This window comes from Cynocephalus volans, chromosome 2, assembly GCF_027409185.1.
Source record: "Cynocephalus volans isolate mCynVol1 chromosome 2, mCynVol1.pri, whole genome shotgun sequence".
In the NCBI taxonomy this organism is placed as follows: Eukaryota; Metazoa; Chordata; class Mammalia; order Dermoptera; family Cynocephalidae; genus Cynocephalus; species Cynocephalus volans.
This window is the reverse complement of record NC_084461.1, coordinates 13751693-13776251: the sequence shown is the minus strand read 5'-3', so window position 1 is coordinate 13776251 and position 24559 is coordinate 13751693. Positions and strand designations below refer to the sequence as shown.

At 42.0% G+C, this 24559-nt stretch overlaps 1 protein-coding gene across 1 annotated transcript; it reads right to left on the bottom strand.

Annotated features, from left to right (window-relative positions):
* Nucleotides 1-108: 108 nt before the first annotated feature.
* Nucleotides 109-24559, bottom strand: OTULINL (OTU deubiquitinase with linear linkage specificity like). Its single transcript, XM_063087542.1, has 10 exons — nt 24345-24559; nt 24062-24206; nt 23739-23883; nt 5793-5952; nt 5674-5705; nt 5486-5577; nt 4589-4738; nt 2444-2572; nt 1080-1349; nt 109-282 (listed from the first exon to the last, which is right to left on the bottom strand). The coding sequence occupies exons 1-10, from the start codon at nt 24557-24559 to the stop codon at nt 109-111; spliced, it is 1512 nt and encodes a 503-aa protein (XP_062943612.1).

The following is a 24559-nucleotide window of genomic DNA, read 5'->3' as shown; positions in this document are numbered from 1 at the left end:
CCTACTTCCTTCCATGGCTGAAAGGCTAGCTTTGGTTTTCGAGAAACACTTTACTTGCAAGTGTGACTACTGTCATTAGCAAGAGCCAGTACCTGGCCCATGGCAGACTTAACAGACGGGAATGTGGTAGTGGCAGTCGTTCTCCGTCAGCAGGGAGATTTCCGGCCACTCCCTGAGAGGATCTTCTGGGTAGCAGACTTCAAAGTCTCTGGAGTTAAACTTGAACAGTCTGAACACTTTTATCTTCACTTCAAGGGAGTATCCAAGTATAAACATATCAATCTATGAACGAGATGAAAGGGACATCACAAACACACATTTGCAAATTCCTGCCTCCCACCACAGTGGGGGACGTAGTCTTCTGCAGCTTGTGAAATAATCTACTTGTTTACAGACCCGCCCATAAACCACTGAGTGGGCACAGAATTAGGAACAAATGTCCATTGTGTGGAAGGAAGGGGACAAGCGTAGGAACATCTCTCTAAACTAGTGCTAAGAAATCACAGGGAAAAGCTGTTTGAAAAAAAAAAAATTAATGAAAAAGAAAGGAATGCTTGCAATAAAAGTTACATTGTTTTCCAACCAGTTTTACACCATTTTAAATCAATTTGTGTAAAACTGTCAGATAATTTTGTTCAGCTCTAGGAAAGCAAAACTAAACAAAAAAGAAACCCTTTTCTATGGGGATAAGAGCACTTTCTGGGTTTAAGAGATTTCAGTAATTTCTATATCTGCAATAGGTAACCAAATGCTTTCCCAAAGTTATCTCACTTTCCAATTAGACTTTTTCTGGTTAAACTGTGTGGGAGAACCTATTACTATCTGAGAAGCAGCATGAGAGGTCACAAAGACTCCCAGAGCTGGTACTCTCTGACATGGGTCTGGAGAGACACAAAGCAACCAGCACAGAGCAGTGAGGTTTATCACTCTTTTTTTCCTCATTTGTGGGGCAGTAATAGCAACCAGCCACTCCTGCGCAGTTGGTTTTACCACTGCTGAAAGTAAACGCAAACGCCTGTGTTCAAGTATTGCCCATATCATCCTTAATCAAACACACTCCATTTTTCCACCCCATTTACCTGCTCTAGTCCACATGTGTCGCCCACAGAATTCAGGTGATTTATCATGAAGCTCAAAGGATCAGCTGATGTCTCCCTGGAAAACAGGAGTCTAAAAAGACTGGGAATGACCTTGTTAGTCTTCATTTGTTCATATGCTTCAGTGACTTGATATAGCATGATGAACTTTAAAGCTTCATAAAGTTTATATTCCAAAATGGCATCAGAAAAAAGGATGTTGCACATACTTCCTCTCTTGTGATAATCTCTAATTCCATTAAATTCAGTCCACTAAAAACACAGATGTAAAAGTAAAATTTAGAAGGATAAAAGTGAATACATTTATCATGGCATAATTTTAATACTACTTATAGGAAGAGGCCAGGGAGCTAGCTAGTTGTCTTCCCACCATGTGAGGATACAGCAAGAAGATGGCTGTTTGTAAACTAGGAAGAGGGCCCTCACCAACAACACCACCCTATTGGCACCCTGATCTCAGACTTCCAACCTCCAGAACTATGCAAAATAAATATCTATTGTTTAAGCCACCCAGTTTACAGTATTTTGTTGCAGCAGCCCAAGGTGACTAAGATATATATATTTTACTTTTACAATAACAAACTAGTTTAAATAAAACATTTTTTTCCAAAACAGCACCACCTGCTAGGTAAAGTCCTAAGCAAATTGGTTTTCTAAAATTGCTTAGGACAGTTGGGTTATACAAAGGATATTCCAGCGAAGAATAGTGCTAGCATTCTTTAACACTCACTGTGTGCCAGGCACAGTTTAAAGCACTCTACATGTATTAACTCACTGAATCCTCACAATAACCAATAGTATATGAATACATACTATTCATATTTCTCTTTTACAGATGAGAAAACTATGGCTCAGAAAGGTTAAACTATCTCTGAAGGTAACCCAGCAAGTAAGTGGTAGGCTCAACATTCATTCCAATCATCCAAAATCCATGTCATTCATTATTAAAAGGCAGGGCGAACTCTAACTCAAATTATTACATCTCTGCCATGCCCAAGTTATTAATAGGGTGCACTCCAGAAGGGTATTTCTGAGCACCTTGTTTGGGACTTGCACCACATTTTCCTGGGGAAACAAAGGTACATGATTGGTAAGGTTTCCAGGCAGCCCGGAGAGGCCTCCTTACCCTATAATGGGGCTAATTATTATGTAGAACAACATTGCTCTCATTCATTACTTGCAAGGAGAAAGAAGAACAAGGAAAAGAAGTCATCAGTTACTGGGAGAAGCAATTCCACTTGCATTTTCCTAACATAAAGTGATATGCCTGACACCGAGAAAACTGGCTGCAATTGGGATGTATGCTTTTAGTTCTAGTCTTTTGTTTTTTTCCCTTTAACCCTCACCTGTGTTTTCAATAATTCCACACATTTACGTAATTTTCCAAACACGTTTGAACCTGTATACTTCTCAGGACCAAAACTGTATTGCTGGATCCAATTACAACCTTGTGAAAATAGCAGTTTTTCAGGAAGCTTGAAAAGGAAGTAGATGCAGACAATGATTAGTATCTCAGTGCTCATTACTCACAATTTAGAATGTGTCACAGCACATAGTCTTACCTCATTTAAAAAAAACTATAATAACAGTTAAGTAAAAAGCATGTAGTCATTTTTTTAAATTTGTGAACTACATGATTTTTAGATCATATTCTTACTCCAGAATTTCACAAGTGATGAAAACCTAAATATAGGATTATGTCCACAGAAACAATCTTTTTGGATAAAATACTTACCAAACTTCCTACATGTAGCCTTTTAGAAATTATTTTTAACCAAATGATGTTGGAGCAGTATAGTACATCAGGGAACAGGTGCATTTTAGAATAGTGCACTCTGTGGTTCCAACCTAGATGTCACTTACCAGCTGAGAGATTACTTAACCAGCATGGGTTATTTCACCTCTTAGCCTTGTCCTCCACTGTAAACTACCAATAATACTGTCCATTTTACAGGGCTCTTGTTAGGATTAAATAAGATTATGGTGTCTGTAAGAATCTAACACATCATAAGTATCCAATACATTTTCCCACCCAACTCAGCTTGTTGAGCCCAGGGTCTCTGTTGTATTCTTTGTCCTCACCAACTAGCAACAGGGCTAGCACACTGTATACTTGACAAGTATTTTCTAGATAAATGTAACTAATAAAAACAAGTGTAAGAGATGTTAAGGAAGTAGAACACATGTGCCTATCTATACATACATTTTATACTTCTTTGCTCCTCGATCCTTAAATGTACATCCTAGATTAGGCATACTTCATTCAAAATAAAAATTCAGGTTATTCATCAAGAATGTCCTGCCTTACACTGTTAAAAAAAATGAGAAAAAAAGCCACTGACTGAGAGAAAATATCTGCAAATCACATCTGATAAAGTACTTATATTCAGAATATCTAAAGAACTCTCAAAACTCAATAATAAGAAAACAACCTGATTTTTTTTAAAAAGGATAGAAGATTTGAACAGACACTTCTACAACAAGATAATATGGATGGCAAATATTGGATAAAGAATATGGATGAAAAGATGCTCAACATCATTACTCAATAGGGGGATACAAACTAAAAGCACAATGATACCAGTCACATCTATTAGAATCACTAAAAACAGAACCCAACAACACCAAGTGCTGGTGAGAATGTGGAGCAACTAGAACTCTTATACATCACTGGTGGGGATGCAAAATGGCCAAGCCACTGTGGAAAAGTTTTTTGCAGTTTCTGATAAAGTTAAACATACACCTACCATACCATACAACCAGCCAAACTTACTCTTAGGTATTTACGTGAAAGAAATGAAAACTAATGTTCATATAAAATCCTGTATGAGATTATTTATAACACCTTATTCATAGTTGCCAAAAACTGGAAACAATCCAGATGTCCTCCAGCTATGAATAGATAAACAACTGTGTTACATTCATGTAAAAGAACACCACGCAACAATAAAAAGGGATGAACTACAAATTCACAGAACAACACAGATGAATTGCAAATGCATTAGCCTAAGTGAAAGAAGCCAGATTTAAAAGTCAACATAGTGGATGATTCCATTTATATACCAGTCCGGAAAAGGCAAACTACAGGGACAGAAAACAGATAAGTGGTTGCCAGGGACTGAGGATGGGAGAATGACTGACTATGAAGATATAGAAGAGAATCTTTGGGGTAGTGTTCATACTGTATGCATTTGTTAAAGCACATATAACTGTAAAGTAAAAAAGTATTTTACTAGACCACGTTACTGACAAAGGATAAATGCCCCTCAAGAAAAGATGGTGGCATTAAAGACAAAACTGAGTATGATTGTCTTTCTGAAATGGTTTATCAGCAAACTGATGTGAGACATAGAGGATGGGCTAAATGAACTCTCAAAGTTCCTTCAATCTCATGATCCCCTGAGTACAAAGTTGCCCAGAGAAGACCAGGAGCTTCTGGGTCGCAGTTATCATCAACATGACATTTCCGTGTTTCCAGTGTGAAGACATACCTTAACAATGTCTTTTTCTTTCATCCAGGATGGAAAAGAGAGGCCCTGGCTGAATATTTGAAATAACACCGATCTCAGAGCATCGTAGTTATCTCTCTTTACTTGTCGAACACATTTAATATGATGCCGCCAAAACAGCTCTTCATAAGCCTGTTAGCACAAGACAAAGTTGTCTATTAAATCCATTGGAAAAGGAAGAAAAGAAAGTGAATTCACTGTATTTTCAGTGAGGTGTTCCTCCCAACTAACATATATAACAGAAACAATGATCAATTATGAATATGACTGCATGTAATTTTAAAGTGACTCGTGTGTGTACAGAGTCTGTGACATGCTTTTTGGGTAATAAATCCTGGAAGCCCAGGGCCAGGGCAGGTCATTTTGGGTAGATTATGGATGCAACCTAACCACAGTGAAAAATACTGTATACTTTTAAGACCATGCTAAGGAGTACTTTAAATATAACCCCTACCTTTTTTTTTTTTTTCTGGTTTGGGCAGCTCTGCTAGGAATATTTACCAAGACTGGTCCAACGGAAAATTCTAAATATCCTCAAAATATTATATGTCAGGGTGCCTGATACCTTCAAGGACAGAGTCTCTACTGCACATGGAGATGTTTAGTAAGCCTGGTCAGTAAAGAGCCAAAAAGAGCACAGTGCTCTACTTTCCTGAAATTACAGACCTAATTTACTTAAGTCCTCGAAGGCACCAGCTCTAGGTAAAAGGCCCAAAGCCAATGGCTAGCAGATGTTTGGCTTTTAAATTAGAGCCCGAATTGTTACTTGCATCACATCTGGTTTTGGTTGATCTCTGGATTTAGTAAAGCAGAACGGAATGTTTGTTTTCTGACTTTGGTAAGTTCTACCTCTTCCTTAATGTCTATACACAGACACACCTTCCTCATCAGCTTTGCACGGGCTGTCTCTCCTTTCCATTCTCTTGCACAGTAACTGAGTAAATCAACTTCCGCCTCCACACTGAGGTTCCCTGGAGCAGACCAAAAATAAAAGGCAGTTAATTTTTCCATTCCCCTCCCTTCTTGGGCCCTCTCTGCACCTTAAAAATATGCATGAAAATATTTACTTTTGAATTTTCTCTGTAGATATCCAATCCACCTGAAAGATAAAGGGAACAATAACATCAAAATTCTACTTTAAATAGCAAGGGTATTTTTGAAATTTAAAGATGATACAATGACCTACCATTTTAGCTGGTGCCCTAAATAAAAATGCAGCCTCCTGAAGTAGCAGAGGGCAGTCACCAGAAATGAAACTGCCAACTTTGCAGAGCCCTTTGCTATTCTCCAAACAGTATCTAAGGCTTGGCTTGTAACTAGTGTCCAGGAATAAACTTGGTCACTTCCTACAAAAATAAAAACCACATCACAATTACACAAGTCAGTTTTATTTAAGTGAAAAATGTACATAGAGATTAGATCATTTTACCTGTAAAACGTCTATCACTGATTTACATCAATTTTTTTTTTTAATTGTCATTATTTGTATTTATTTATTTATTTATTTTTGTCTTTTTCGTGACCGGTGTGCACCGGCCATCCCCATATAGGATCCAAACCCGCAGCGGGAGCGTCGCCGCGCTCCCAGCGCCGCACTCTCCCAAGTGCGCTACGGGCTCGGCCCTACATCAATATTTTTTTAAGTATTCAGAAATTCAATCCAAAAATTAAAGAAACACCTAGTTCTCCCATAATCAGTGTCATATACATAACAACATCTTTGTTCCACAAAATTAAAGAGGGAGAGTGAACATAAAGAGAATCCCTTCAGATTCAGAATCCCTCAGACCTGCTTCTACTACTTTACTAGCTGTGTGACTGTGGCATCCTAACTCCTCTTACTCTTAAATTTCTTGACTGTAAAATGAAGGTGACTGACCCTGCTGGGGAGAGATGAAATGAAAATTTTAAGCACCAGCAAAGTGCCTGGCATGCACTTGGTTCTTGCTGAATATCTGGTGAATGGATGTACAACTACAGGGATTCAATTCAGCCTCAAGTACACTGCAGCCATCAAACCAGGTTCACTCTAGCAATGCCTCCAACAGCCACTTCTGCCTACATTCATATTTTTGCATCATTATAGGCCAGAATATATGGCATCACTTTAGCAACACAGAATGACTCAAACAGCAGGCACACAGACATCATTTCCAGAAAGTGGACCACTTAAAAGAAGAGTCTATGAGATGGACTTAGATATGCTGCTTATTGTGATATATGTTATGATTTATAATTTCACAAAAGATAAAACTAAAGGGCATAGAAAGCTCAAAGGGTGAACTTACAATATTTTGCTATGCTCAGTAGATTCCTAATTATATTATGTTCGAGCACATAAAATGCTGAAGTACAAATGAGGAAGAGGACATCTGAATAATGGCCAAACATCCTTCGGTTCATTGCGAAATAATTTCCTCCACAGCACAGGATTTAGTAAAATTCCAGTGAACAACTATAGTAAAAGCCTCATCAATGTGGAATCTACAATTTTAGCATTTTTAATCATCTGAATATTTAATGCGCATCTACACTCTCAATAAAGAGTCAGCAAAAAAAGAAAAAAATTACCCACAAATAAAAAATACACTTATAATGATTGAAAAGGACATTTCAAAAATAAGTGTTTATCTATTTAGAATAGAACAGTTGATTAGCTATTGAAATTATATATTTACTCCTGCCTAGAAATTTAGTGAAACTTTTTATAAGTTTAAAAACATAAATCTATACTGCCTTTACATCTATAATTTAGATTTTTGTTAATTCAGATTGATTTCTCAACTTTGAAAATTCTGTACATGCAAATATTTTCAATAAATCCTTAAATTCATGTAAGAACTAGAATTTTGTCTGATACATCATTTCCTTTATTGAAGCTATAAACATTTTCAGAAAAATAGAATATTACACATGATTTTACAGTTTTTTCCTCTTCATAAAAGTTGGACATCGTTCCATATCAGTACATACAGATCTACATTATTCTTTTCAATGAATGTATAATATTTCAGTATAGACTCAGTACATTTCAGTATGCATAAGCATTGCCTTATTGATAAACCTTTGGGTTATTTACCATTTCTTACTTTCACAAGCAATTGTGTAGCAAACATTTTTTTCTAACAGTCCTTGTGGAGTCACAATAGCTATTTTTAAGGACAATTTCAAGAAGAGGAAATTACAGGTCGGAGGGTATGCACGTTTTTAGTTGCCAAAGTATCTTCCAAAACAATTCTGCCAATTAACACTCGCCCCACATGTACAAGGGCACCTGCCTGCTTAAGTCCCAATACTGGTTATGATATCTCACTGTAGGCTACATTTCTGTAGTGATTCATGAGACTGAGATTATCCTTTATGTACTGGCCATTCACATTTCTTCTCTGAAGGGCCTTTTTAGATCATCTGCGTGTTTCCACTGGGTGATGCTCATTTGTATGTGGATGTGGAGGGCTTACAGTCCCTGAAGTGGGGACTAGCTGCTGCCACACTCCATGGGCACACACCCTCATGTGTCACAGATTCCATCTAACCTGCTGCCTCCGTTTAAGTTACCACGCAGCCCCTTGGGGCGTCTGATGTGAAACCCCTGAACCAGGGCCACCTCTCCTGCAGCGGCCTAGGCCTCCATGGGGACTCACTGCAGACACACACACGTGCACACATGCACATGTGCACAAGCATACTCTTGTGGGGAGCTGCCCATGTTACACCGTAATCGCCATTACAAGATGGCGCCGGCCGACACTGACAATCGGCAAAAACAAGTCTAGAGCGCATGTGCTGGGAATTTCCCCACCTCTAGTCTCTGCCTCTCCCGTGGCGTCATCTGGGCTGATGCACGACCGCCAATCAGATGGGAACACGTCCTAGGCGAGGGACTGTCTCTATATAAGGGGCGCGGCTCCCCTCGCTCGGGGTCTCCATTTTTGGCAAGCTTATGCTCTCCCTCTCAAGATGCATTAAAGCTGATCTGCAGAAGGATCCTTTGTGTGCCGCGTCGTTCTTGCTGGCGAGACGGTTGCGCGGGACATACTCTTCCCTATTCTACTGCCTTTATCCTCAAAATTAAACCATCTACAACCCAAGGAAGAAATAGTGAGATGATCAATTTAGTAAGAAAAACCCTAGAACAAAAGCCTGCACTCCTGGCCTCCCTCTACTCAATGGACCCACATTTTTTGGTCAAGTAGCTCAAACCAAGAAGGGCCAGGGAGTGTAATCACAGGGGTGCCACAGTGGGGATACCAGGGAGTCATCTGGAGGCGGTGGGAGGGGACTTTGTGGGACTCATGCAGCCACGTATAGGATCTATAGGGGCAGTTCACTGACAATGTTTATCAGGAGTGGGGCTTCTAAGTCAAAAGAGAGGAAGCACAATGTTTAAGTAGGAAAGAGTATGGCTTCACTTATAACTAAAATAGCTACAATTTTAGCTCTTGCTATGTGCCATCCCCTTGGGCTAAATATTTTACAGGGATCATCACATCTGTTTCTGTGAACCACGCCATGACAGGCAGGAGACGGCCCTGGAGTCTGATGGCATGGCTCCCACACTGGCCCTGCACACAGCAGCTCTGATTTGGGGCAAGTGACTCTACCTCTCTGAGCTCCAGTTTCTGAATCAAGGCATGAAGACAGCACATAACAGAGCCCAGTACACACTGAGCGCTCAATGCGTGTTTGCTTTTATCATCACTGCATCACAGCACAGGAGGCACAGCAGTATCCACCTGTCAGAGCTGCTGTGAGGCTTGGGCTCTTAGCACAATGTCTGACACACCATTAATACCCAATAAATGCTAACTATTATTATTATATTCTACAAATAAAACAAATTATTATTTGTGGTTACTCTAATCACTCTTATTTAACAGATGAGAAAACTGTGAGGGAGAAAAAGATTAAATAATTGCCCAGTGGGACTCAGCCAGTATGTAGTAGAGCCTAGATTTCGGAGACAGGAGTGATGCGATGCTAAAAGTGTCCCACTTCACCAATTGGTTGTCCTGCCTCTGAGTTACGGAGCCGAGAAAATCTTCAAGTCACTGTTGCTACAGCAAGTGGAATTAAGACTCTTTAAAAAGAAAATTTAAAAAATTTTTTCTCCTGCCTGGGTCAATAACTGAATTACAACTCAAAAATGACAGAGAAGAAAATACCTCAAAAGAAACACCTTGCAAAATAGTATTGTGATGACAGTTTTGATGACCTCTTGAATTTAATCTCATTTCCCAAAATACAGCTGAGAGGCAATAAAATTTTGGAAGTCAGAAGGTTCATGGGGTCCCTCTTCCACCAGCCTGCCAAGGAGAACTCTGTAATCACTAGCCCAACTTCCTCTGCCGCCCACCTAAAGGGGCCCTGGAGCTTGGTGATTGGGACTTTGAGAAGTAGGAAGTGAGGGAAGGTCCCACTCTGTGGATTCAGTCATTCTACATAACAAAAGGAACAAAAGGGAGTGTGGGTGGGGGCAAGTTTTGGCAAAGAAAAATCTCCAGGAAATGCGGGTTACAAGAGGAGGCAGAAAAGAGAAGTGCTGCCAGGAATTAATGGATGTGATCCTCTTTAATGCCTGGCAAGAGACACAAAAAATGAAATTTATTTTTAATACTTTTGGACTGAAACACTTGGGTGGTGGCTGAAACGAGGCTATATATGCAGCACTAAGCATTTCTTTTGTATTGGAGTACGTCTTGACTAGGTCTTCTGCATCCCCCCAGTCACCAGCATTAAAGCATGTCAAGACCTGCACAATTCAAAGAAGTAATGTTCCGGTAGTTAAGACACCCTTGAAGAATCACACCACCAGGACCTCCTGAAATCAACAACGTGAATATCTAAAACTAAAATCTAATCTACAGTCACACAAACTATATATGACAGACGAGATCACTGGCTAGAACTACCAAAAAAAAAAAAAGGCACTGTTTTTTGTGGTAAAATTCTTACTCTTTTTCCATTTCCTACAATATACCAAAGCTGAAGTAATTCAAACATTAAAACAGGAAATCAGAAAGGAAAAAAAAAAAAAAAAACCCTCAAAACCTTGAAAACAAAGCTAAAAGAAACTGAAGATCCGGAAACCAAGTGATCATGCAGACATTAGGTCTACCCCACGAGCCTCAGGCTTCTAGTGGCCAGGACATCAGTCTCTTCCTCATGGAAACTCAGCAGGGTCTGGTTCACCTCCAAAACTCCCAGTGCTGTTCTGGGTCGGGTCCGGGACACTAATCTCTACTATCTCTGCTTTCCCAGGCCGGTACACAGTCTTCCAGCTCCCATCTTATTCATGGCTCAGCATCAGTACCATGACTCTCTCTCTGCACACAACAGCGCCGTCCATGCAGCTAGCCCTCTGACTTCCTCCTGAAGCAGAGGTGGAATATCAAGGGCTTCTGGGGGGCAGGGGGACAGACATGGAGGGGGACATCAAGCCTGAGCCAGAAGCACGTAAAAGGCAATTTAATTTAGATAGCTGAGGTAGCAGAGGGAATGAAGAAATATATACATACAGCAAATCACATGGTTAACAAAACATAAGGTAAAAGTACTACATCTAATTTAAGAAACACCACAGATACTTCTACCTGCTTCAACGCCATGGCATGGTTAGTTAGCAGCAGGTGGGAGAGAGTGGTGAAGAGAGTCTGCTGGAAGAGGCAGCAGCCCCAGGACAGGCATACACTCCTCTCTCTGTGCCAAGAGTGATGGCAGAAGGGGGTGGAGGTGAGCAAGTGGAGCACTTCTGAGGTGTCAGAGAAACTTCTCGCCCTTTTCTGAGCTGTGTTGTGGAACCCTGCTCCCTTTGAAAAGGGGAATGTGGCTTTCGGGTAATTCTACTCAAGGGTGGAAATGCCGCACAGAGGAGCACATTGAAGCCAGGAAGGCCTTCCCCCTCCTATCTTTCCCCTATGCCCCTCACCCCTTCTTTCACTTCCTCACCCTACCCCCCAACCCCACTGGCTGGGCGGCAGTGAAGTGAAAAGACACACTCCCTGCCCTCAGGACACCCACAGTCTGGGGTCAGGATGTCCTCCTGTGAAGAAAGGCTACCATGACTAGTCTAGACCAAAAGAGCCACAACCTGCCCTCCCCAGGATCGGCACACCCTTGTGCCCAGATGGCAGGCCGTCCTCCATTCACCAGTAGGTCACCCCTCTCAGAAGTTACTAGTAGGCCTCAGAGTGGCTCCAGGGAAAGCAGGGAGCCTTCAGTGTGGGAATTGATTACTTAATTCTGAGAAACTCAGAGGCTAGAGAATAAAGCAAAATATTGTACATTAGTCTAAACAGATAAAGCAAGCACTATACAAACAAAAAGGAAAACACACAGAACATACTCTGTGTTAGGCCATCAACTTTTCTAAATAATTTGGAGCCCTCGGAGACTCTAGAGATTTTTAGAAGTCAGCACAGCAGTGTCAAAGAGTGGGTTTAAATAGTCACAGTTCTTTCAAAATCATAGGTTAGTTGATTGTTTTCATACCAGTTATAAAGGAAATATTCAGGAAAAAACCCTCTTAATAAATCCTTGAAATGGTGAGGTCAAAAGAAAACCCTCTTAATAAATCCTTGAAATGGTGAGGTCAAAAGACTTTCTAAACTTTTGTATTTGAGGTATTAATTCTGCTCAATTAAGAAATGACAGTTTTCCACTTAGTAAAGTACTATAACCAACAACTGCAAGATCAGTATCGAGACAACCCTAAGTGGAAGGTTTTTATCTTGAAGGTCATGTTCAGTAAGACATTCAATTGTAGCCTGTCATGCAACCTACTTAAGCTATCAGTACAATCCCCACAGGATGGGGCACATTAAGGCTCCTGTTAAGCTGAAAGTACCAATAAATACAACAGGAAACTGCTCCTTGCAAGACACTGAGAGGATTTTGCACATGTGCTTGTGCATGTACTTTTTAATCATACCATAGCTCAGAGGTTTTTTCATTTTACTGGGCCCATCTTAAAGGAATGTTAAATGCAACCCATCATTTCAAAGGTAAGTTTAATTTTCTAATTGTGTATGGGGTTTCTAAAACCTACCCAATTATAAGAACACAAAAGCTGTAAGTGGGATAGGCTAGTATCAAAGAGCAAGTTGGCATTCCTTCTCTGTGAAATCAAAGAACTCCAGGACCATTTTATCCAACAGCACAGGCATCCCTGGCCTGGTAGAGACAAGTGCTTTAACAGAACAAGCAAAAAGACTCTTGTCTTCGTTCTGTCATTTTCTAGCTGCAGGACCTTGGACAAATACCCTGGCGTCAAAGACCCCCAGAAGTCACCCCAATGGCCAGCATGTGGTGATAACACAAGGTTGCAACAAAAACAAAAAATCACTATCCACTATCCAAATGTAAACCATTTGGCACTGTACCTGCTACAATCTCCCCACCATCTTTCATCCAACCAGTATTTACATACCTCTTGGCTGGGAACTTACTCCCTTCTTGTGGGAGACCATTTCCTTTTTTGGAATGTTTCTCTCTTTACTGATCAAAATCTATCATTACTCTATGAACATAGATGAAGCTTCTCCTGTGAGCCGAGCACTATGCCAAGAGCTGATGCTATGGTTATGAACACAGCAGACTGGACTTTCCCGGAACGAGTTCCTAGATGTACCCTCGTGGCAAGAATGGAGCACCACTGAGGCAACGCACCAGAGGGCAGGAACATGGCACGACAAGCGATGTAACATGGGAATCTGACTTAGACCACAGGTCAGTGAAAGATTCCCTAGAATGTGAGGCTGACCCTAGATCCAAGGATAGACAGGAGCTGACAAGGCAAGGCGGGTAAAGGAAAGCTGGAGATGCTGGCCTGCAAGGCTCCAGTGAGCAAAGCTTGTGGATCCCATTGAAGAGGATGATGTTTAACTGAAGAGCAAGGAAAGGTCCTGGAAGGTTTCAAGCAAAAGACTGATGAGATCACCTCTGTAACCACAACTTGAATTGTTACTGCTTAGGGGTTATGAAGAACAAGTCTGATTCCTCTTTCACAGAAGCATCCTTTAAATCTTTCCAGAATCACAGAATGCTTTAGGCTGAAGAGCCTGAAATTCTGCTTGTTCTCCAAGGCCAGATTCCAACCAGCCCCTTGAGCAGAAATGAACCCTCCTCTGGCGCTCCCTCAGCACTTTGTCCACACTGCAGGCTGGTTTGAAGTATTTATGACTGTTTCCTCTACTAGCCTGCAAACACCTCTAAGGTGAATACTACGTCTTAATTCACTGTAGATCTGGTCATCTGATGGGCCATCATGCTCACGCTTCATTTTTGAGATGAAGAAACTGAAGCCCAGAGAAAATAAGTAGAAATCTGAATTTGAACGTCACGTCCTGACTTAAGATCAGCATCCTTTGAACTTACTGCAAGAGTCCCTTCTCCTGAGTAATTATCTTCCAAGAACGAAAACAATCAACAACACAAACTTGGAAGTTCTGTCATTTCCATCATTTCCACTCTGCATCCTTTTCTCTTCTAGGTTAGACCTCTCCTGCTTTCTCAACCAAGCCCCACATGATATGGTTTGGGCATCTCCTCATCATCCTGATCACTCTTCTCTGAACTCATTCCACCCTTAAAGTGAGGCCCCAGGTCAGAACACAATGTCCCAGGCGTGACCCCACCAAGACAAAATTCAACAAGGGGACCACCTTCTTCATCCTAGAGCAGGGAACAGTACGTTTTCTGTAAAGGGCCAAAGAGTACATATTTTAGGCTTTATCAGCGATATGGTCTCTGTCCCAACAACTCCATTCTGCCCTTACAGAGGGAAAGCAGCCACAGGCAATTCACAACAGGGCTGTGTTCCAATAAATATTGAAAGACACTGAAATTAAAATTTTGTTTAATTTTCACATGTCAGAAAATAGTATTCTTTTGATTTTTTTCCCAATGATAAAAATGTGAAAGCCATTTTTAGGTGATGGGCCATATAAAAACAGATTTGGCCCATGGGCTATGGCTTGCTGAATCCTATTCTAGATGATACATTCAAATTAATGCAGCCTGTGATTGTATTAGTGTTAAATAGAGAAAAACTAAAAACAGAACAAATAGCCATGACTCAAATGTAGCCTGCTGTCAACTTAAAGTCTTTTGGACCTGTGCTGGGGTATGTCTCCTCATCTTCTAAGGGGAGAGAGGGGCCGGAGCTTTCACCCCACTGTCCTCAAGTTTCCAGGTGGAGGGGCTTTCCTGGAGGTCAGGCCCTGGCTCGAAGCCTGCACCACCCTCTCCTTTTACTCCTTCCTGAGAGTGAGAGACCGTCTGACCAGCAGGTTCAGAAGAATATCCTGGGCATGCTCAGCTCGGCCCCTCTCTCCTCTCTGGAACTGCCTGTGGAGAAGGAATCCTTGAGCCTGCTCTCTCCTTGGGAGAGAGGCTCGTCGTTGCAGGGGTGAGTTCAGCATGGGCACTACTAGCAAACCCATCTGGCTACACAACTAACACATGTGGATTTTATCACTGAGCTGACTTAAAAATTTTTTTTAATTTCTGATTTCCATGTCCACCTTTCAGTTCAGAATGTGGGAAGGGAAGCACGGGGTTCTGCAGTTCATGTGTGCAAGTTCTGTGCTTTTTAGACCTTGGGAGGACCTAACATTTATCCCTGCTATATTGCATGTTACTAGATTTGGGTCACTGCTTTGACCTGCCGGGGCATTTGTGGCACATACTCTTGCTCAACTCTCAGGCCTTTAATATTAGACTTCTACATCTAAATACAAATCATTTGTAAACACATTAACTAAAGGTACACTCTGAGACAAACCACTCACTTTCGCCCTGGTGGTGATTTTCCTGTAATAAGAATCATTTAGGCACTGTCGCTAATGGTTACTAATCCTTCTGATTGGCTGCCCTTCCCAATTCTGTTTTCACTTGTAGCCACTGTGGATTTTTTTAATCAAACACATTTAATGGATGTGTCATCTCCTATTTAAAAATCTTCCCATGGTTTTTCTTATTTGTAAGAAAGACCCACATCCTGGCAGCCAGTGAAGTGAGCTGGAAAGCCCCCTAAACAAGGTGTGAGAAAAGTAAAGAATGGTACATCACCTACACTACAAACCTAGCCAGAAGCCCCAGGAACTGGTTCTTCTGTAACCAAAACCACTAGTGCCAGTCAGTGCTACAAGCCAAGCCTCACCCTGTAACCCCCTAAAACCTCCTGGGACCAACTGAGAAGTCAAAATCTGCCCTCACTGGGGTTCAGTCTGACCTTGCCTGAAGGGACCACACACCACCACCACCACCATCATCATCAGGGAGGCAGAAGCCTCCGTGGCCATCTCCCCAGGTCTTTTACCTCACTCTCCTCTCATGGATCCATCCACCTTTACGTGGGCCTGTAGATCTGCTCTGCTAAAAAGAAACTAGTGGCTTCAAAAACAAACTTGTTAGGCATTATAGAGCATTGCTACTCAAAGTCTATGGAGCAACAATATCAATACCACCTGCAGACTTCTTAGAAATACAGATTCTCACGCCCCAGCAACAAAGAATCTACATTCTATCAAGACCCCCAAGTGATTTATATGCACACTGATGTCTGAGAGGTGCTGTTATGGAGCAGGGAATCACCCTGGCTCCTCTTGTGGATTTTTGGATTTACTGGGCTGGGATGCACGCATCTTTTTTTTTTTTTTTTAAGTTCCCAGGTGATTCTAACGTATTCCCATTGCTGAGAAACACTGCTATAGAATAAGGGCTTCCCCTATCCTTGGTCATTTCTGTTATCTCAAATACATCATCAGATGCCAATTAATTTCCAAGGTTACTATTAGAAGAAATCATGCTAGATAAAGAAAAATCTCACTAGTCAAGTAATCCAACTACAAATTAGTGTTGCTTCAGTTTTGTGCCCCTTTCCTTTGGCCAATGTGAGGGGCTACATTTACTAGTCAATTGTTTTTCTATGGCTGGGAGCTATGTCTATCTAAAAAGGAACTTTTCTGAAATTAATGAAGAAAGGAACCCTACCATTAATATGGCCTCCAGGGAGGGTGGCCAACTCATCCTGGTTTGCCTGGGACTCTCCCAGTTTTAGCACTGAAAGTTCCCCGTCTTGGGACATCCCTCAGCCTCAGGCAAGCCAGGACAGTAGGTCACCCACTCTCAATGCCCCTCTAGGTCTGACCAAGACCTCTCCCTCTTCTCTCACCTCTGGCTCTTGCTCCAAGATGATGAGCTGCCTTCAGTTCTTCCCAGGGCTCCCTGCCTTGCTTTGCCTGTGCTTCTTCCTTCCACCATGGCCTAGTTCATTCCACTCATTCTCTGACTATCAGATCAAACATCACTTCTCTATTCCTAACCTCCAGGCTTGGGCAAATTCCCATTCTCCTCTTTCATAGCACACAGTGACCTTTTCACAGCATTTGTCACAATTTATACAATTGTGTTTGTGTCTGAGTGTCTGTCTCCCAGTGTAGACAGTAAACGTCTTAAGGACTGGGACTGGTCTGTTTTCTCCCCTGTTTCCTCAGTGTCTAGGCACATAGTAACAGTTAATAAATATTTGTTGAATGAATATAATGAATCCATGTAATCAGGATCCATTTGTTTCCATGACCGAGACTGCCAGCCTCCCCCAGTGTCCATTCTCTCCTCCTTTCATAGAGATAGAACACTGGCCTCGGTTGTACACATGGTACTTGGAATAAAGGCTTGTTCTATCTTTCTGGGTGCTGGGTATAGATAGCTATGTGAGTGAATTTTGGCCAAGAAGAAGTGGAATGTGCAGCTTTTAGAAGAGTCCATTAAGAGGGGCATATTCCTTGCTCTTCTTCCTCTCTATTAGCTGGAAGGTAAGCACAATGACTAATGCTCCAGCAGCTATCTTGGACAAAGTGACTGTGGGCATGAAAGCCATGCACAGTAGGAGAAACAAAGTGGAAGGAGCCTGGGCCACTGTCACAACAGAGCCCATCCCAGCCCTGGGGAGCTATCTCTCTTTGACATGAGAGAAATAAACTTATTCACTTATTTGGGACTGCTCTGTTACCCCACCATGCCTAATCCTAATGAATAGCCTCTATCTTGATGGTCCCTTCGGACTTTTAACATGTATGTCAGAAGTAATGAACCACCAGTATGTTTTCTCTTCCCTTAACTACACCACGCAAATACAAAGCAGGAAGTGAGAATGTGAAGTGGTCACCTAGAAGGATGGTTTCAAGGTAGTGGAATTAGGAGAGAACTCAGGACTTGGTCTTGGAGAGCTGAGCCCCTCTGGACCTCAGCTTCCTCCCCTGTGCACAAACATAAGGAGGCCAGGCCATTAACGGCCATTTCCCTTCATCTTCCAAAGGCCCCCTTATTTTAAACATGTTTAAGAGTTATGTTGAAGGAATAGTCACGTTGGGGCACAGCAGATTTTAAATAGTTGTGAAATAACTGACATTCGACTAAACTCAAAACATTACTCAAAGCTTGCACCACAGGAAGGATGCCCTAAGCATGTAAGGAAGATACATAAAATCTTAACAAATACCAGCAAATTCCCCAACCCTTAGAAGTTCATGCTTGTTTCTACAGATCTATTAAACCAGTTGACCTGAAAGTACAGTTCTGGTAAAGAGCCTTTTCTGCAAGGGCTTCCATGGAGGTGACCAGTTTCTAAAAGACAGCAAGAGGACAGAAAAAAAAAAAGAAGGAAGGTTGAGGAGACTGGGAGAGAACCATCACATGTTACAGGCTCCAAAATTTGAATGAATCAATCAATTATACATGGTGGGAGAAAATGCTGGAATATTAAAATGTGAAAACAAGACAGTACAAGGTAGATCAACAAGCACAGGCTGTACATGAATATCAGCTAAGTACCTAAAATTGAGTTTAACAAATATTTTTAAAACAAAATAGAAGAATATACCATGGATAAAATTGATCTAATATGCTCTCTCTTAGTTCAAATAATTTTTCTCTAAGTGAAACAAGTCAGGCACAGAAAGAGAAATACCACATGTTCTCACTTACTGGTGGGAGCTGAAAATAAATAAATAAATTCACACACACACACACACACACACACACACACACACACACACACAAACGGGGGGGGAGAAGAAGACATAACAAATACAATTCCTTGAAGTTGATACGACAAGCAAACAGAAAGGACATTGTTGGGTGGGAGGGAGGAGAGGGAGGAGGGAGGGAGGTTTCGGTAATGGGCCACAATAATCAACCACATTGTATATCGACAAAATAAAATTAAAAAATAAATAAATAAAAATAAATAAATAAATAAATAAAAGACTCCAAGTTCAAGTAAAAAAAAAAAAAATAATAATAATAATTTTTCTCTTCAGACTTTAGAGGAAAGAATTGATATGCCCAAGTCTTACACTGTCTCAGGTATAAGACTGAGAGACCCAGCATTTATATTAATAATTCCATTGGTTATATTTCCGTTTCAAGCTGAGTGGCCAACCTCATCCTTAGTTACAAAATGAACTCCAAGTTCATTTTGTAAATGCCAAGTAAAATGACAAACAGCTGGTCTTGCCTACTGACATCAGCCCCATCCAGCCCTTCATATCTAAATGGTGACTGACTACCCTCAGCCCATGCTGGCACTGGCTGGCCATCTCTTCCACTTCCTCTTTCCTCTCAGCCATTCTGCTTTCTCCACAGCATTTCAATCTGTCCAAGTGGTCAATTCAGAAGACACAAATCACTCAGTTTTCCTTTAACTTTAGAAAGCTCACAGAAAAGCTGAGGCCTTCTTGTTGCAGGTCACAAAATACACCCCCAATTGTGCCAGGTGATATTCTAAGACCTAGGGACAGATTCTCTCATTAATAGGCAAGAAGGAGTTTAGTTTACTTCCCTTAAACTTGTTTAGTTTACTTCCCTTAAACTTCGGGGACTAAATGCTACAGGAACACTCTATGACCTGGCTTAGAGAACAGACACAAATTGTTCACAGCACACCCTCCACCACCAGCCTCCATTCCTGAGCCATTTGAGAACTAGTGTGTTTCCACTGAGGCTACTCCAAGCCTAGAGACCCGGGAGCTCATCTCCACAGCGATGAATACAGGAGAGGGTAGTACCCTTCTCTTTTTGACAGTCAACCCTTGATGTTTAATGAGATTCCACTTTTATCTGTATGGGGGAGGATTCTCCTGAGAAACTGACTTTCAATTACATTCTAATTCCCTCTGCTATAAGACTAATAATATTCATTAAAAACCAATAACAGGGCAAGAGAAAAGAGCTAATGAGGTATCTTAAATTACTATGTGCCTATTAATCCAACAATTCCACACAGACTCACTGTCATAATCACATAGCTAAATCAACAACAAAAATTTTACTATAAATTTTTAATTTAGACATTTATCAAGCATAGCATTTTATGTGGTACAGTTTCTGGGATTTTTGTTTATTACCTAGGAATCACAGCAATACTACTAACAGACAATAGTCCTTCATCTCCTAGAAATGAACATAAACATTTTATCATCCTCTTAATTTTAACATGATGCCACCTGTCTGTTCTCCAATTAAATAGGAAAGTAAAAAAGTCTTATTACTATAACAAAAGGTTATTGGAAAAACAAGAACATATACAAAAGCTCTGCTGATTTAATGTGAAGTAACATTTAAATCTTCTTCCATTAAGTTAATGTCAAATCAAATAAATGTGTATAAAACCTCAAGTTTGGAAACAGATTGTCTAACTAAGTTACTGAACATTTACCAGAGGACTCACATGGACAGGAGAGAAAGGAAGGGTTTGCTGGTCAAATATACTAATCCAATAACTCCTCTAAAAGTTAGGTAGATACTTTAATAGGCATGTATAGGGAACTAAGTATACAGGAAGTTTTAGCTCAGTAATGAAAACTTTTTCATAATCTCTCTTCTCCCGTACCCCAGACCTGTAAGATTTATCTTGAACAACAACAACGGTATACAAATGATAACCCAACTTTACTTCAGAACAGCTTAAAAGTGATGAGATAACCTTGGAAACTACAGAGTACACTCAGGTAGAAGCCAGAACTCACTCTCTCAGGAGACAGAAGCAGGCAGATGGTTAAGAAACTATATAGGTAGAATCACATGCCAGGGATTGAATACTGGCTATCACTTACTACCTGGAAACGCTGAGCAAATTCTGACTGCTCTGAACATCATGGAGTGGTGGTTGTAAAGATTATATAAAACGATCTATAATCTGTATCTCTGTGCCCAGCACCATAAAGAGAACTCAAATGTCCACTGTTACTGTAACAGGGACAAGCACTGGGTGCTGCAAGTACACAGGAGGGCACCACCCTACTCCATGGAGCCAGGAAAGTCCTCCCAGATGAAGCTAAGTCTACCCTGGGACCTGAGGCAAGTAAAAGATCGTTTTCGAGTTAATAATTATACCAGTCAAAAATTTCTACTTAGATGAAACATGTGGTACCAAAAAAGTTATATTTAGTTTAGTATTTAACCATCTCATAGAAACGTAAGAGTAGAAGTATAAAAGTGGGGCAAACAGGTGGCAAAAAATATCAACTATGGACCATTTGATTTTAAACACTCTGTTGTGTGTGTGTGTTTAATTAGAGTGGCTTTTTCCCCCTAAGCCATCAAACTATTTTTTAAAGAAGGAAAATATTTCTCTTTAAGGTTACAACCAAAACACAGAAGAGCCACAGCTGCTCACTCCTCTTCTTGGCACACACTGTCCATAGCCAGCGTCCCCTCTACTCATTGTTCGGCTCCTTGACAGCAAAGGTCTTAAGGGCATTTGTTCTGCAATAAGCTCACAATTCTCAGCACACCTCTGGCAGTCCGTGCTGGGGAAGGAGTGTGTGCACCCCACAGTCCTCCCCAGTCCTCATGCCCAGCCAGCCTCTGGGTCATTAACTGTTCCCATTTGCCTCCTCTTCCTTTGAACACAGAAGTACTCACCAGCTAAACTCACATACCTGCCTGGTGATTACCCGTGATCATCCATGGGAACAGGCCAAAAACTGCTCATGGTGGATCAAAAACATCTGCTTCATACATAAAGTTGGTCATCCTTAAATGGCTTTGAATAACAAATCCATGATATCAAGGAATACACCTCTTAACTGACAGAAAAGTACAGCTGGGAGGTAGGTGACCTTGTACAAGTTCATGTGTGACAAAGTTTCTTAAAATGGGGATAAAAATAACAGCTACCTCATAAAAGAAGGTAATGATGATAATCAATGACATTTTTCTCAGAAATGGAAAGAACTATCCACACATTTATATGGAATAATAAAAGACCACGCATAGCCAAAGCAATGCTGAGTAAAAAAAGCAAAGCTGGAGGCATAACACTACCTGACTTTAAGCTATGCTACAAAGCTATAATAACCAAAACAGTATGGTACTGGCATAAAAACAGAAGGTAATGATGATAATAGTAATAACAGCAGCTAATATTTGAGTGCTTACTATAAGCCATGAATAACTGAATCAACTTTACATGTAATAAATGGGCTAAGACACAAGAAGCACTACAAAATATTAGTCATTCCCATTATTTTTAAATTTTTGGTTCAACATTAGACCCTTTTCCTAAACAAAATCTTACCTAGAACAGCAGGATAAAATAAAAATAAAAGCAGAGCTGCTCCAAATTTAGCTGGAGTAGGGGGACCAGGCTGATAGGTCCCTCAATGCCAGCCACTATGAGCCATCAAGGAGTCCTACGGCTCCTGAGAACAGGGTGGAAAACTTGAACATTATCAGCAAACAAATGGAGGTGGACAGTGATGGAGAGAACCACAGCAGAGCTGAACCAATTGGGACAGTTTGTGATCTGAGGCTGGCCAGAGGCAGGAGGAGGGAGAACTAGCATGGGGCACACATTTTCCTCCTCAAACACAGAGGTCTGCCGAGGGTGTGCTGCCAAGGGTGTGCTGAGAATTGTGAGCATATTCCACCAAGTCTCCCCTGCCTTCCCTATAGGTGATAGTGTCTTCTCTGGGTTTTGGGGCACTGCACTAAATGATCCTCAATGTCTCTTCCCTAATATTCCAACATTGTCTTTCCAGTAATATTATTGCACACTGATGTGTAGTCCATGATTCTCAATATCCAAACACTTTTATCAAGAGATAGCAAAAAACGGTTACCAAAAAACCTCTTTCTATTCCTACCTGTTCTGTGGGTTTTCTTCTGTTGTCCATTTGTTTTTTATTGTCAAATATTACTTGGTATTACTTGCCATTATCTCAAAAGCTAATCAGGTCTCTCTCTTACCGAAATAGCTAGGGTAGATAAGAAATCTGCCCCATCCTACCTTTGGCAATTGATTTTAAAACTGTTTATGAGGTTTTTGTTTTGTTTTGTTTTGTTTTGTTTTGTTTTGTTTTGTTTTGTTTTGTTTTTGTTTGCCAAACATAGCCAGCAAAGAAGGGAAACTATGCTCCTAAGTCCTCAGAAACTATGTTTTGGAGAAAAAAGTTTTCCATAATCTGATCTTTGAATCACATTCTTCCTCTGCTGTACACCAACTGTAGATCCCACAAACTGGAGCAGAGGAAAGAATCCTCTCCCTAGGCTCACAGCACTGGCATGCCTTGAACTTGGTGCAGAGAAAGGAAAAATTTTTGGTGTTTATGTTAAGCCCAGAGTAGGCACCTTTCTGCCTCCCAAACCAGCTTTTTTCCAGCTGTGCTCCTACCTCCATTTCCAACTTTCCTTTCTCTGCCAAACTAAGGCAGGGAGGAAAGAAGAAAATAACACAATAAAAAGTTCAAATGAATACACCCACAGGAAATATTTGGCTAATTCTATAATAATCCAAGGTGCAGAAAGGTTGAAAAATGAGTTCATTCTCCAGACGTGTGAGAGTGGGAGGTAAGTCAATCACAGAATTCTAAACTCGGAGGGGCCTTATGGATCAGTGAGCCCCACGCCCTCATCTTAAGGATGAGGACACGGAAGTCCAGGGAGGTTGTGACTACTCCCCAAACACTCCTGGGCAGAAAGATGTCTACACCCCACGTTCTGACTCGGGGCTGTTTCCACTACACCTAACAGCTTGCTGTGTGAATTAAAAGGTCCTGCTGGGACCAAGAACAGCAATTAATAAGCATTCCCAGCACCTGCCAACTTCCCCTAAAGGCCGCAGTACCTGCAGCCCCCAGTCTGCGTTTGTGAACAGGCACGCTCCCCAAATTCACTAATGGGATCACACCCCTAGCGTGGCCGCCAGAGAAATGCAGAACCGGGAACTGGTCCACCGAAGCTGGCAGCAGCTGTGTTCGTCTTCCTCGGAGCTGAGGGATGGGAAGACAACACCGTCCCCTCTGTGATCTTCAGAGCTGCCGCGCTACGGGGCTGCCCTTGCCCGTGGTGGTTTTTTTTAAGCCAGAGTTTTCTCTGATGTTCAGCAAGTGTCGATTGCTGCGAAGGTGTTCGCCACATCCTCTGCCAGAAAGCGCGAAACCCGGCCACGTCCCTCCGACAACAATCAAAGAGGACACCGGGCCCCGCGGGGCCCCGCGCCTGCTCCCGGGCTGCAGGCCTGACCCTGGGCGCCCCCGGCGGCTCTGATGGGACCCCCACCCCGTCAGGCGACGGGCGCTCTCCTCCCAGGGACCTGCCTTGGCAGGCGACCCACACCGTTCTGCCTCCCGAGGGCGTTTAGTTCCTTTTTCAAGGGCGACCCCCCGTCCCCGACGGCTGCTCCAGCCCTGCAGATGGGGTGCGGCCCCCACGCCACGCCCCGGCGCCTCACCCCTCCCCGCCCAGCTCAGGGGCGCGCTCCGGCCCCCGGGGTCCCCCGGACCTCGCACCCCTCGCGGGGCGGCACCGACGGCCGCTGGGGCCGAGCGCGTCCGTCGCAGCCCAAGGCCCCCCGCCCTCCTGACGGCCCGGGCCAGCCCCGGGCTCACCTGCGGCGGGGGCGCGAGGCCGCTGTGGCTCCCGCGGGGAGCTCTTCGGCACCGCCAT